This window comes from Jaculus jaculus, chromosome 12 (assembly GCF_020740685.1).
Source record: "Jaculus jaculus isolate mJacJac1 chromosome 12, mJacJac1.mat.Y.cur, whole genome shotgun sequence".
NCBI lineage: Eukaryota > Metazoa > Chordata > Mammalia > Rodentia > Dipodidae > Jaculus > Jaculus jaculus.
Genome location: NC_059113.1, coordinates 63271938 through 63285679, shown reverse-complemented (window position 1 = coordinate 63285679; position 13742 = coordinate 63271938). Strand labels below are relative to the sequence as shown.

Sequence of the window (13742 nt, the reverse complement as noted above, 5' to 3'; positions counted from 1 at the left end):
CTTCCACGTTTCCTTTACTCAATCTTTTCCCCTGACTTCATTTAGACCTTTTCACTCCCATTAATCTGTTCTTCTACTTACACATATACAATACCATCTTGTTAGGTCCCCCTTCCCTCCATTTCTATTCCCTTTGTATCTGCTTTCTAGCTTATTGGCCTATGCTACTGAGTTTTTTTCTTACTTACACAGGAGTCCAGTTGTTTGTAGCTAGGATCCACATGTGAGGGAGAACATGCAACAATTGGTTTTCTGGGCCTGGGTTACCTTACTTAGTATAATCCTTTCCAGATCCACTCATTTTCCTGCAAATTTCATAACTTCATTTTTCTTTACTACTGAGTTGAATTTTGTAAATGTGCCATATCTTCATTATCCACTCATCAGTTGAGGAACCTCAAGGATGGTTCCATTTCTAAGCTGTTGTGAAAAGAGCAGCAATAAGCATGGTTAAGCAAGTATCTCTAAGGTAGTGAGATGAGTCTTTACGATATATGCCTAGGAGTGCTATAGCTGGGTCACATGTTAGATCTATTTCTAGCTGTTTCAGGATCCTCCACACTGATTTCCACAATGGCTGGTCCAGATTGCAATCTCACCATGCAATGTAGAAGTGTTCCTCTTTTTCCACATCCTCACCAGCGTTTATGGTCATTTGTTTTCATGATGGTAGCTAATATGACATGAGTGAGATGGAATCTCAATGTAGTTATAATCTGCTTTTCCCTGAAGACAAGGGATGTAGAACATTTTCCAGATGCTTATATGCCATCCGTGTTTCTTCTTGTGAGAACTCTCTATTTAGTTCCATAGCCCATTTGTTAATTGGCTTGTTTGATTTCTTATTATTTAACTTTTTCGGTTCTCTGTATATCCTAGATATTAATCGTCTATCAGGTATATAGCTGGCAAAGATTTTCTCCCATTCTGTAGGTTGCCTCTTTGCTCTATTCACAGTGTCTTTTGCTATACAAAAGTCTTGCAGTTTCCTTAGGTCCCAGCCATTAATCTGTTGCTTTATTGCCCGAACAATTGGGGTTTTATTCAGAAATTCTTTGCCAAGACCAATATGTTGAAGGGTTTCCGCTAGGTTTTCCTCTAGCAGTTTCAGAGTTTCAGATCTGATATTAAGGTCTTTGATCCATTTGGAGTTAATTCTTGTGCATGGAGAGAGATAAGGATCTATTTTCATCCTTCTGCAGATGCATATCCAGTTTTTCCAGTGCCATTTGCTGAAGAGGCTGTCTTTTCTCCAATGAATATTTTTGGCATTTTTGTCGAATATCAGGTGTCTATAGCTATCCAGACTTACATCTGGGTCCTCTATTCTGTTCCATTGATCTACATGTCTGTTTTTGTGCCAGCACCATGTGTTTTTTGTTACTATGGCTGTGTAGTGTAGGTTAAAATCAGGTATGGTGATACCACCAGCTTTATTTTTGTTGCTCAAAATTGTTCAAGGCTTTTTATGCTTCCAAATGAATTTTTGGATTTTTTTCTATATGCATGAAGAATGCCATTGTAATTTTGATGGGGATTGCATTAAATGTATATATTGCTTTTGGTATCGTTGCCATTTTCAAAATGTTGATTATTCCGATCCAAGCACAAGGGATGTTTTTCCATTTCCTAGAGTCTTCTGCAACTTCTCACTTGAGTGTTTTAAAGTTTTCATTGTAGAGATCTTTCACTTCCATGGTTAGTTGTATTCCAAGGTACTTTTTTTTTTTAATGCAATTGTGAATGGGAGTGATTCTCTGATTTCATTCTCTGTGTGTTTGTTGCTGCTGATTTCTGCATGTTTATTTTGTATCCTGCTATATAGCTATAAGTGTTTATCAGCTCTAATAATTTGCTAGTAGAGTCTTTAGGGTCCTTTATGTATAGAATCATGTTATCTGCAGATAATGATAATTTGATCTCTTCCTTTCCAATTTGTATCCCTTTTATGTGTGTCTCTTGCCTTATTGTTGTTGGTAAGTCTTCCAGTACTATATTAAATAAAAGTGGGGACTGTGGACACCCTTGTCTTGTTCCTTATTTTACTGGATAAGCTTCAAGATTTTCTCCATTTAGTATTATGTTGGCTGTAGGCTTGTCTTAAATAGCCTTTATTATGATGAGATATGTTCCTTCTATTCCCAGTCTCTGTAGGACTTTTGTCATGAAGGGATGTTGAATTTTTTTTGAATGCCTTTTCTCCATCTAATAAGATGATCATGTGATTTTTGTCCTTCAGTCCACTTACATAATGTATTACATTTATCGATTTGCATATGTTGAATCATCCCTGCATCTCTGTTATAAAGCCTATTTGGTCACAATGAATGATCTTTCTGGTATTTTCTTGTATTCTGTTTGCCAATATTTTGTTGAGAATTTTTGCATCTATGTTCATGAGGGAAATTGATTGGTAATTTTCTTTTCTTGTTTTATCTTTTTCTGATTTTGGTGTCAGGGTGATGCTGGCTTCGTACAAGTAGTTTGGTAGAATTCCTTATTTTTATATTTTATGGAAAAGTTAGCTATGGTGTTAGTTGTTCCATGAAGGTCTGGTGAAATTCACCAGAGAATCCATCTGGGCCCAGACTTCTCATAGTTAGGAAATTTTTGATAACCATTTGGATCTCCATCTTTGTTTTAGGTCTCTTTAAGTGGTTATTCTCATCTTCATTTAATTTAGGTAGGTCATATAAATCAAGGAAATCGTCCATTTCTTTCAGATTTTCAAACTTAGTGGAGTATATGTTTTTATAGTAAGTCCCTATGGTTTTTTGAATTTCTTTGTTATTTGTTGTGATAGTGCCTTTTTCATCTCTACTTTTATTAACTTGTGACTCTTCTCTCTTTTTTTTGGTCAGATTTGGTAAAGGCTTATCAATGTTGCTTATCCTTTCAAAGAATGAACTCTTTGTTTCATTGATTCCTTGGATTGTTTTTGTTTTCTCTCATTAATTTCTGCCCTAATCTTTATTATTTCTTCCTGTCTAATAATTTTTGGTTTGCCTTGTTCTTTTTCCAGGGCTTTAGGGTGAAGTATTAAGTTGTTTACTTGAGACCTTTCTAATTTCTTAATATAGACACTTAAAACTATAAATTTCCCTCATAGGACTGCCTTCATTGTGTCTCAAAGGTTTTTGTATGTGTGTTCTCATTATCATTTGACTTTATGAATTTTTAAATGTCCTTCTTTTTTTGACCCCTTCATCATTTAGTAGTGCATTGTTTAGTTTCCATGATTTTTTTGTATGCTCCATAACTCTTCTTGCTATTGCTCTGTAGTTTGATCAGATAGAGTGCAAGGAATTATTTCAGTTTTCCTGTATTTGTTCAGATTTTATTTATGTCCTAATATGTGGTCTGTTTTAGAGAATGTTGTATGTGCTGCTAAAAAGAATGTGTAGTCTGCAGCATTTGGATGAAATGTCCTGTAGATATCTGTTAGATCCATTTGCTTTATGATCTCATTTAATGCAGATGCCTCTCTGTTTGTTTTTTTGCCAGGATGACCTGTCACTTGATGAGAGTGGGTTGTTGAAGTCACCCACTACAACTGTGTTTGGAGTTTCCTGTGACATTAGTTCTAATAGCATTTGTTTGATGAAGTTGGGAGCCCCCGTGGTCGGTTGCATACATGTTTAGGATTGTAATGTCTTCCTGTTGGAGTGGGCCTTTAATCAATATAAAGTGACCTTCCTTATCTTCCCTAACTAGTGTTGGACTGAAATCTACCTTGTCAGATATTAGGCTAGCAACCCCTGCTTGTTTTCTAGGCTTATTTGCTTGAAACACTGTTTTCCATCCTTTCACCCTAAGATAGTGTCCATCCTTTATAGAAAGGTGAGTTTCTTGGAGGCAGCAAATTGAAGGATCCTGCTGTTTAACCCGGTCTGCAAACCTGTGTCTTTTAGTTGGGCCATTGAGGTCATTGGTATTAAGAGTTATTATTAATAGGTACATATTTATTTTTGCCATTTTTCTGGTTTGGTGTTCTTCCAGTTTTACCTTTGCTTTCTTGTATTAAGTAGTATTTGAGTATGGTTTGTTTTTTCCAGGTTCCTATGTATGTGTTTGTTTTTCTCTTAAGTATGGAGGATTCTTTCAATTATTTTCTGTAGAGCTGGTTTTGTCTTGAAATATTCCTTTAGCCATCTTTTGTTGTGCAATGTCCTTATTCTCCATCTATATACATGTTTAGCTTTTCAGGATAAAGTAACTTTGGTTGACAGTTCTCTTTCAGAACTTGGGATACATCATTGCAAGCCCTTCTGGCTTTTAAAGTTTGTGTCAAGTAATCTGTGATCCTCTTCAGCATGGAGGATCCTTTCAAGTATTTTGTGTAGAGCTGTTTTTTTCTTTAAATATGCCTCTAGCCTGCTTTTGTTGTAGAATGTCTTTAATATATCACTCCAAACCCTTCTGGCTTTGAAAGTTTGTGTCGAGTAATCTGCTGTGATCCTGATGGGCTTGCCTTTGTATGTGACTTGATTTTTTTGTCTAACTTCTTTCAATATATTTTCTTTGGTTTGTATGTTTGGTAGTTTGATTATAATATGTTGAGGAGAGGTTCCTTCCAGGTTTAGTCTGTTTTTTGGTGTTCTATGTCTGCATTGGCATCTCTTTCCTAATTTGGGGGAAGTTTTCTTCTATGATTTTGTTGAAAATGCCTACAATGCCTTTGGAGTGAAATTCTCCTTGTACTATACCCTGAAATCTTATGTTTGATCTTTTCATAGTGTCCTGAATATCTTGAAATTCCTATTCATTCTTTCCTACTACTTTGTCTTTCTCTTTGTTGGACTGTATTAAATATGAAAGCGGATTTAACTACTATTAGAAATTTTCAAATTTTTTTTTACAAATTTAGTATTGAGTATTTTTAAATTTAAAGCATAAGTCTTGAGGCTATTATCTGTTTGTAGTTTCATATAAACATTGAAAGATAAAGTAAACATAAAACAGCTACAAGATTTTTATAAGCATAAAACAGTTATAAATTTCTTATAAGAAGTCCCCATAGTGACTTGGCATTCTTTCATCATCATGCTGGGGCCAGGATCCTGAGATTTTCCTTGCTTGCAGTTCCCTGGCTCCGCAAGGCAGGGAAACTGAAAAAGAGCCTTTCCCCCCTAAATTCCAGGGAGAGTTCCCTCAGTCTTGTAGGCTGCTTTGCAATCCTGCCATATTACAACCCTTTAAGAGGAGGAGAATCTTGTAATTTTTTTTCCTATGATAGTAATTACTTTTAATGTTTCTGAGATTTCCTCTGCTTGCAGTTTCCTGGCTCTGCAAGGCAGAGAAGCTAAGAAAGAGCCATTTTCCCCCTGAATTCCAGAGAGAGTTCCCTCAGGGCTATAGGCTACTTTCCAATCTTGCCATTTTACAATTCTTTAAGGGTAGGAGAATCTTGTATTTTTTTCTATGATCTCAACAGTAAAAATTGGTTATGCTGTCTCCATACAGTAGGCTTGGTGGAAAACATTCCCACAATGAAATAGCACCGCTCAGAACAGAAATCATTCTGCAAACTTAGGGCTGTGAGCCACATATGTACGCATATACACACATTCATTTCAAGTGCACTTTTCATATACAGTCTAGACAACTACTTCCCTTTCACACATTCATTCATTCATTCATTCAGAAGTTATGCATTCCCATTTTAAATTTCTATCTTTTTCTTTTTACAACTCTGGAAATTATAATCAAACCTTATTACCAGGCAAGGTGTAGGTGAGGGAGCCGGAGGAGCTATTGGGGTGAGGTCCTCTATAGTGTCAGGGTCAAAAGCAGAGGGTGAGGACGAGTATCGGGGAGGGGCTAAAGGACCTGGTTAGAAAAGCAGGTAGGGCAGAGAGAAGGCTGTGCACACAGAATGAAAAATAAGGCATTTCAGACCATTTGCCTGTACATTGGCAGAAATTGTTTAAATCACTGAGAATATAGAAATCAAAAGTATCATGCTCAGCACATTTGGACCCATTGTCCAGTTCATGGATGTGGCCAAGCAGAGTTGCAGAGAAAGATGTTGTCTAAGGGTCAGCTGGGCGTGGTGTCGCACGCCTTTAATCCCAGCACTTGGGAGGCAGAGGTAGGAGGATCACCTTGAGTTTAAGGCCACCCTGAGACTACATAGTGAATTCCAGGTCAGCTTGGACCAGAGTGAGACCCTACCTTGAAATCCCCCCCAAAAAAAAATCAAAACAAGAGTCATAGAGGAGACAGAGAAAGAGCAAAACAAAGGTGAGAGAAAAAGATAAACCAGAGCTCAAGTTGGGTTTACACAGAACACCAACATGACCCCCCAGCCTGCTAGGGTGAATGGGGCCTGCACCTCCCACATGGACAGAGGCGTACAGGTCACAACTGTTGGCTTTTTAGCCTGTTAGTGGGCGAGGAGGTCAACTGTGCTCCCAGTGGCCAAAGCAGCTGGCTGTGGAAGATGAAAGTGGCTGGCAGTGGAAGATGAGAGCTCAGGAGGGAGAGGGGAAGGAGAGGGAGAGGCGGGGGGCGGGGGTGTCCCAAGATGGTGCAACCGAACCAAAAGCCACCCCTTAGGGTTTGGTAGACCAGAGAGTGAGAGACCCAAGGTGTCCAGAGGGCATCTTTCTCGAGACCTGGGGTTGGGGCCTAGCTGCCAAGGAGTGTAGCATGGTGTGCCAGCACGGCTTCCACAAGGAGGGTTGAAACCCAAGAGAAAGGGGCACTTACAGATAAGGAGGGAGGAGAAGGAAGAACAGTGAGGCCAAGTCGTGGTGGGTGTGAGAGCCTGTATCAGACGGAGATGGTTGGAGGCCTTCAGAGGGTCAAATGGCAGCTCTGTGGTCTGGTCAGGGAAAAGGAGTTCTGGCTGCCTAAGAGGGTAATCAGAAGCCTTCCTATCCAAGTCACAGCACCACATGTAAGGTTTAGGAGTGACCAAGACCACGGATACCACTCTGAGGCAAAGATGGAAGTTTTTATTCGGGGGGGGGGGGGAGGGGAACACAAGCTGCCAGGACTGACTTTCAAGAAGGGAGCAGTTGGGGGAAGGTGTGGAAGGGAAGGAATTTCTTTGTTACATTGTCCTGACCTAGCACCTACCTCAGAGGAAAAAGGGAAAAACAAATTACTGCCCAACTACAGTTTTAAAGATTTTTTATGTTTTAGCTTTATAAACATAATTTTAACTTGATATTGTTATCTTGTGAAGGTAACAGTGCAAAGTCAGTGAGCAGACAGTATTCACTCAAAGTGACAAGACTGGAGCACGAAGCTGAGCAGGCAAAAGTGGAACTGACAGAAACACAGAAGCAGCTGCAGGAGCTGGAGCACAAGGATCTTTCTGATGTTGCTCTGAAGGTAAAATTACAGAAGGAGTTCCGAAAGAAGATGGATGCTGCAAAGCTGAGAGTTCAGGTAACAAAACAATGAATGTAACTGAGTAAATGTTTTTTCAAAAACATACTTTATTTATTTATTTGAGAGAGAAAGGGAGAGAGAGAATGGGCATGCCAGGGCCTCTAGCCACTGTAGACGAACTCCAGATGAATACGCTTCCTTGTGCATTTGGCTTACATGGGTCCTGGAGAGTCAAACTGTGATCCCTTAGCTTTGCAGGCAAACATTTTAACCACTAAGCCATCTCTCCAGCCCCTGAGTAAATGTTTTAAAGCCGTCCTTCCTTAACTGAAATCCTGCTGAGTCTCAGTGAATGCTTATCTCCTGTGTGAGGCTCTAGATTTGATCCCTAGCACCACATAAACACAAAGGAAACTTAAAAAAGAATCTTGCTTATCCTCAGGGTTTGTCTCCTACACCCTGGCACTGACTATCAGGTTCTGCATGGAAGCAGCACTCATGATTGTCTCCCCAATTTCTCTGTGGTTTCAGCTTGAGACATCATGCCCAGAGGCATTCCCTGCCCCCCCCAAAATAACTGAGTGTTGCTCCCACAATGCATAAACCACAACCCCTTGGGGAATACCTGCAGCCCCACTGAGGAGCGTCCCCAGTGGAATGGCGGCAGGGATGAGGGAAAACAGGCTACCAACCCATGATGTATACATACGAAATATGTTGTTAATTATAAACATAAAAAAGAATCTTGCTTTTGGAGGTTCTTATATTGAGTTAATAGGTAAATGGAATTAATTCAGTTTTTATTACCCAAAGAAACTGTGTAGCATTTGTTTTCTTCCTTATGCTAGTTAGTGGATGTATTTTAATATCTGCCTAGTGTATTCCTTTTTCTTTAATTTATTTGAGAATGACAAACAGAGAGAGAGGCAGATAGATAGAGAGAATGGGCCCACCAGGGCTGCCAGCCACTGCAAACAAACTCCAGAAGTGTGCACCCCCTTGTGCATCTGGCTAACGTGGATCCTGGGGAATTGAGCCTTGAACTAGGGTCCTTAGGCTTCACAGGCAAGCGCTTAACCACTAAGCCATCTCTCCAGCCCTGAATACTGTATTTCTTTACTCAGTATTATTTTAACCACAGTATTAAAAAACAATCACATGTTAAGAAACAAAGATAACAGAAATAGTATCCTTTCCTGAAGTGTGAGTGACTAAATAGTGGCTAAACAATAAGTATAAAACATTAGGAGCTAGGCGCGGTGGCATACACCTTAATCCCAGCACTTGGGAGACAGAGGTGAGAGGATACCCATGAGTTCAAGGCCACCCTGCTAGAGTGAGTTCCAGGTCAGCCTAGGCTAGAGTGAGACCCTACTTTGGAAAAAAAAAAATCAATTTAGCTATAATTCAGAAATAGCTATTGTTAAAAATTCTGTTCTAAGACTGGGGATATAGTTCAATGATAGTTCATTTATCTACTATGTGTGAGGATGGGGGTTCAATTTCCAAGAACACACAGGGAGAGGGAGGAAAGAAGGGAGAGAAGAAAGAAAGGAAGAAGAGAGAGGTATGGAGATCCTATTCAATGAGAATATTCCAAACAGATTTAATGTAAAGAAGCCATTTTCACATGATCATCATGTTTTGTTAGGTTATAGTGAGTTTCCTAGAATGCCTCGAAATATTTTTATCTTTTTTATTTACTTGTTTTGTCTGTTTGAGACAGTACTGTATAGCCCAGGTTGGTCTCCTTGTCATCCTCCTGCCTTAGCCTCCTGAGTACTGGGATTACAAGGGAATGCCACACCTGGCTATCTTTATATCTTATCTATTGCTTTCATATTGTAGAGGAATTCATATTATCTGCATTGTATGTAAAGTTAAATTTAGTTAACCTATTCAGAGCATTGTTATCCTTTTTGGCTAGCAACTATGTTATTGTCATTCTTTTTTTAACAAGATAAATGTCTGCTATACATCTGTGCTATATCAGGACCTATCACAGGCAGGGATGCAGTGAGTGGTAACCAGACCAAGAAAAGTCTCTCCTGAAGTGTCTCTTATATAGCCTGGCTTGTCAGTACCAAGATAAAAACATATGACTTACGACTTGAATGTTTAAACTGCTTAAAAGAGGACCAGTGGTTGTATACATGCCACCTTTCCTTCAGAATGTTGATTTCACTTTCTCTTCCTTCTTTCGTTTAGTTGTTTTTTTTTTTGTTTTTTTTTTGAGATATAGCTTAGGCTGGCCTTGAATTCACTATGTAGTTGAAGAGAACTTTGAACATCATTATCTCCTGCCTCTACCTCCCAAGTGCTGGAATTCTTTATTTTGAAAAAAATAAATATAATATTTATTTAATAATATTTATTTATAATTTCACAGATTTGTATCTTAACTTCAGCTTTTAGTACATTTCTTACAATTAGCATTAATAATAAGCAAAACTATTGCTTTTCTAAAGTAGTTATATTTACCATATATATCTGTATACTATGCCTTGTTAAGAATTTTTAAAATATTTTTGTTTATTTATTTGCAAGCAGAGAAAGAGAAAGAGTATGTGTGTGCCGGAGACTCTTGCCACTGCAGGACTTCAAATGCATGCACCACTTTCTGCATTTGGCTTTACATGGTACTGGGGAATTGAACCTCTGCCAGCAGACTTTGCAAGCAAGCATTTTTTTTTTTTTTTTTGGTTTTTCAAAGTAGGGTCTCACTTTAGCCCAGGCTGACCTGGAATTCACTATGGAGTTTCAGGGTGGCCTCGAACTTACGGCAATCCTACCTCTGCCTCCCCAGTGCTGGGATTAAAGGCATGCGCCACCATGCCCGGTTTAGCAAGCACTTTCAACTACTGAGCCATCTCCCAAACCCTTGTTCAGAATTTAAAAAATAATTGTTATGTTTTCTAATCTCACACAGCTAAAGTGGTTGAAATTAAAAGATTAAAACTATTAATAAGTTAATGAATTATATCATTTTATTTTCCTGCTTTTAAATATTTTTATTTATTTGCAAGCAGAAATGGAGAGGCAGAGAGAGAGTGAAAACTGAACACCAGCCTCTACCAATGCAAGCTAACTTCAGATGCATGTGCCACTTTATGTAGCTGGCTTTACATGGGCACTGGAGAATTGAACGCAAAATTTGGAAGGATTTGCAAGCAGATGCCTTTAATTGCGGAGCCATCTCTCTAGCCCTTCTAGATTTGTTGTTTTATTATCAGTATTATCTTATTTTATTTTGTTTTTTCCAGGTAGAGTTTTGCTCTAGCCCAAGCTGACTTGGAATTCACTATGTAGTCTCAGGGTGGCCTAGAACTCATGGCAATCCTCCTACCTCTGCCTTCCATATGCTGGGATTAAAGGCATGTGCCACCTTGCCTGGCCATTTTTTGTTTGTTTGTTTTTTAAGCAAGATGTCACTCTAGCCCAGGTTGACCTGGAACTCATTTTGTACTCCAGGCTAGTCTTGAACTGATGGGGTGGCCCTGTTACCTCAGCCTCCCATGTGCTGGAATTATGGACATGCACCACCATACCTAGTTTTTTGTGCTATTTTCTGCTACGTGTCCTGCTTTCCTTTTTTATATTTTTTCAAGGCAGGGCATATAATCCTAACTCTAGCCCAGGATGACCTAGAACTCACTCTGTAGTTCCAGCCTGGCCTCAAACTCACAGCAGTCCTCTTACCTCTGCCTCCTGAGTGCTGGGATAAAAGTGTGTGCCACCACCCCAGGCAATATGTTTGCTTTTGCTAAGTACTTGAGAAGAAAAGAAAATGCAGAACTTAGCCTCTGAATAGTATGTGGTTCAGCAAAGGACTGGAACAACATGTGTGCCCTTGGCATGTCCATAAAGTTTCGACAGGAGACAGGTGATAAGGACAATCGTCACCATTTGTGGAATGTTTGCAGAGTGCCATATTCATATCAGATATTTTACATAGATGTGTGTGTTATTTTATCATTATTGAATCCTCATTTTACAAAGGAGGAAACTAAGTTTTAGAAAGGTTAGATAATTCATACAGGGTTGCATAGTGTTAATAATAGGTTTTAGTACTCTATGTGCCATTTTAGAATATTGAAACCTATTTTTATTTATTTATTGAGAGAGAGAAAAGCAAGTAGAGAGAGAATGGGTGTGCCAGGACCTCCAGATGCCGCAAACAAACTCCAGATGCATGTGCCACCTTGTGCACTTGGCTTACATGGGTCCTGAGGAATTGAATCTGGGTCCTTTGGCTTTTAAAGCAAGCATCTTAACCACTAAGCCATCTATCTCTCCAGCCACCTCTGCCACTCTCCCTTTTTTATTGTGTTTTGAGTTAGTGTCTCAGTCTATCCCTGGCTGACCTGGAATTTACTATGTAGTTTCAGGCTGGCCTTGGACTCACAGCAAACCCCTACCTCTGCTGGGATTAAAGGTGTGTGCCACCATACCTGGCAATCATTTCCATTTATAAAACTAATTTTCTTAATCGTATACACTGAACTTATATTTTATATTTTTGTTATGTGACAATATTAATACTTTAATGCTCACAAAGTTACACTTTTGAGCATTTGTGTGATAGTGTAAAAGACAGTGGCAACCTTACTGTTATGTAAATTTGTCATGATATACACTGATACTTGGTATTGTATAAAGGTGTTATCATTTTTGCTTTTATCATGATAAGTGGCAAAGCCTCAGGTTCCAAGTAAAGGCTGTGGCCTCCAAACCAGTGGTGTCCCTTTGTGCATTGTCAGTTCTTGATCTGTAGTGAAGTAAGTTCTCTGTGCAGCTTACTTCATCATAATGCCCTCTTTGAACTGCGCAGGATGGAACACTCCTGTAATCCCCACACTCAGAAAGCTGAAGCAAGAGGATCAGGAAGTCACCCAAGGCTATATAGTGAGAGCTTGTGTCAAACAAAAAAGCCCAGTGTGGTGGTGCATGTCTTTAATCCCAGCACTCAGGAGGCTGAGATAGGAGGGTTGCTGTGAGTTCAAGGCCACCCTGAGACTACATAGTGAATTCCAGGTCAGCCTGAGCTAGGTGAGACCCTACCTCAAAAAAAAAAAAAAAAAAATGTCTAGCTGGGTGAGGTAAATGCCTTTAGTTTCAGGACTTGGGAGACTGAGGTGAGAGGATCTCCATGAATTTGGGGCCATCCAGGGGCTATACAGTGAGTTCCAGGTGGAGTAAAACCCTGCAGAAAAAAAAAAGTCTTTCATGGAAACAGTGTTAGCTGAGTTTGATGGTACACTTAGCTGTGTTGACAATGGTTTCAGTTAGGATGGGCCACAGACCCACTCTGAGCAGCACTGCCCCAAGATACAGCTTTTCTGTGAATACCAAATTTGATTTAAAAACAAAAACATGCTGTGTTGAAAATCTGTTGCTAAGCAAATAAAATAATATTCATGGTCTATTTAATTCATGTGACCATCCCTTAACATTTTAAGTGTTTTTTTTTAATTATTTATTTGTTTATTTAGCCTCTTTTGAAGCAAGCCCAACAGATTGGCTTTTGTGTGTGTATGAGAGAGAGAGAAAATTGGCCCACCAGAGCCTCAAGTCATTGTAACCGATCTCCAGATGTGTGTGTCACCTTGTGCGCATGTGCCACTTGAGCATGTGTCACCTTGTGCATCTGGCTTATGTGGGATCTGAACATGGGTCCTTAGGCTTTGCAAGTAAACACCTTAACTGCTAAGACATCTCTCCAGCCCTGGTGTGGTTTTTTTGTTGGTTTTTGAGATAATCTCACTATGTAGATTGGGCTCACCTTAAACTTGTGATCCTCCTGCTTCTACCTCAAAAGTATTGGGATTCCTACCATGTCCAATATCCTCTTGACTTCTTTTGCCAGTTTACCTAATGCAACACTAACATATAATACAAATCTGACACATGCTTATCTGTTTTCACTCGTATTTTATATTAGTCATATAAACACTTTGAAAATGTGAGCAAATTCCTTTTGCTGTCTATAGATAATTTTAGATGTACTGGAGAAAATGGTCAATTCTGATCACCTTTATTCAAGAAGTTAATGATTCATATGACAGTTGAATCTAAAAATAAAAGCACAATGGAATATTGTGAAGTCACATAGAATGATTCTTAGACCCCAGAAATAAGTAGAAAATAAAAAGGGTGGCGTATAGTGTAAATACATGCATTTCTTTGCGTGTATATGTATAACATTTCTGGAAAAATATTTAATTAATCAATAATTTTTGTGTCAGGAAACAGAGCAGGTAGATTTGGGGTCTGGGACAAGAGACTTTTTTAAAATTCTAAGCTTGGTTTTGTACCATTTAAGTTTTTACCATTTATATTTATATGTATATTTGTCTGGGTGTATTTGACAGGATCTCATTCTGTAACCTAGGCTGGCCTGG

The 13742-nt window shown here is 39.0% G+C and overlaps 1 protein-coding gene across 3 annotated transcripts in view; it reads left to right on the top strand.

Moving 5' to 3' along the window:
• Positions 1–13742, top strand: part of Kif27 (kinesin family member 27) — a 211992-nt gene that overhangs the window by 150755 nt on the left and 47495 nt on the right. For all 3 annotated transcript variants that reach the window (XM_045131475.1, XM_045131476.1, XM_045131474.1), the window contains one exon: positions 7193–7398. In XM_045131475.1, coding sequence (XP_044987410.1) covers positions 7193–7398 — 206 coding nt within the window. The remainder of the gene's footprint in view (positions 1–7192; positions 7399–13742) is intronic.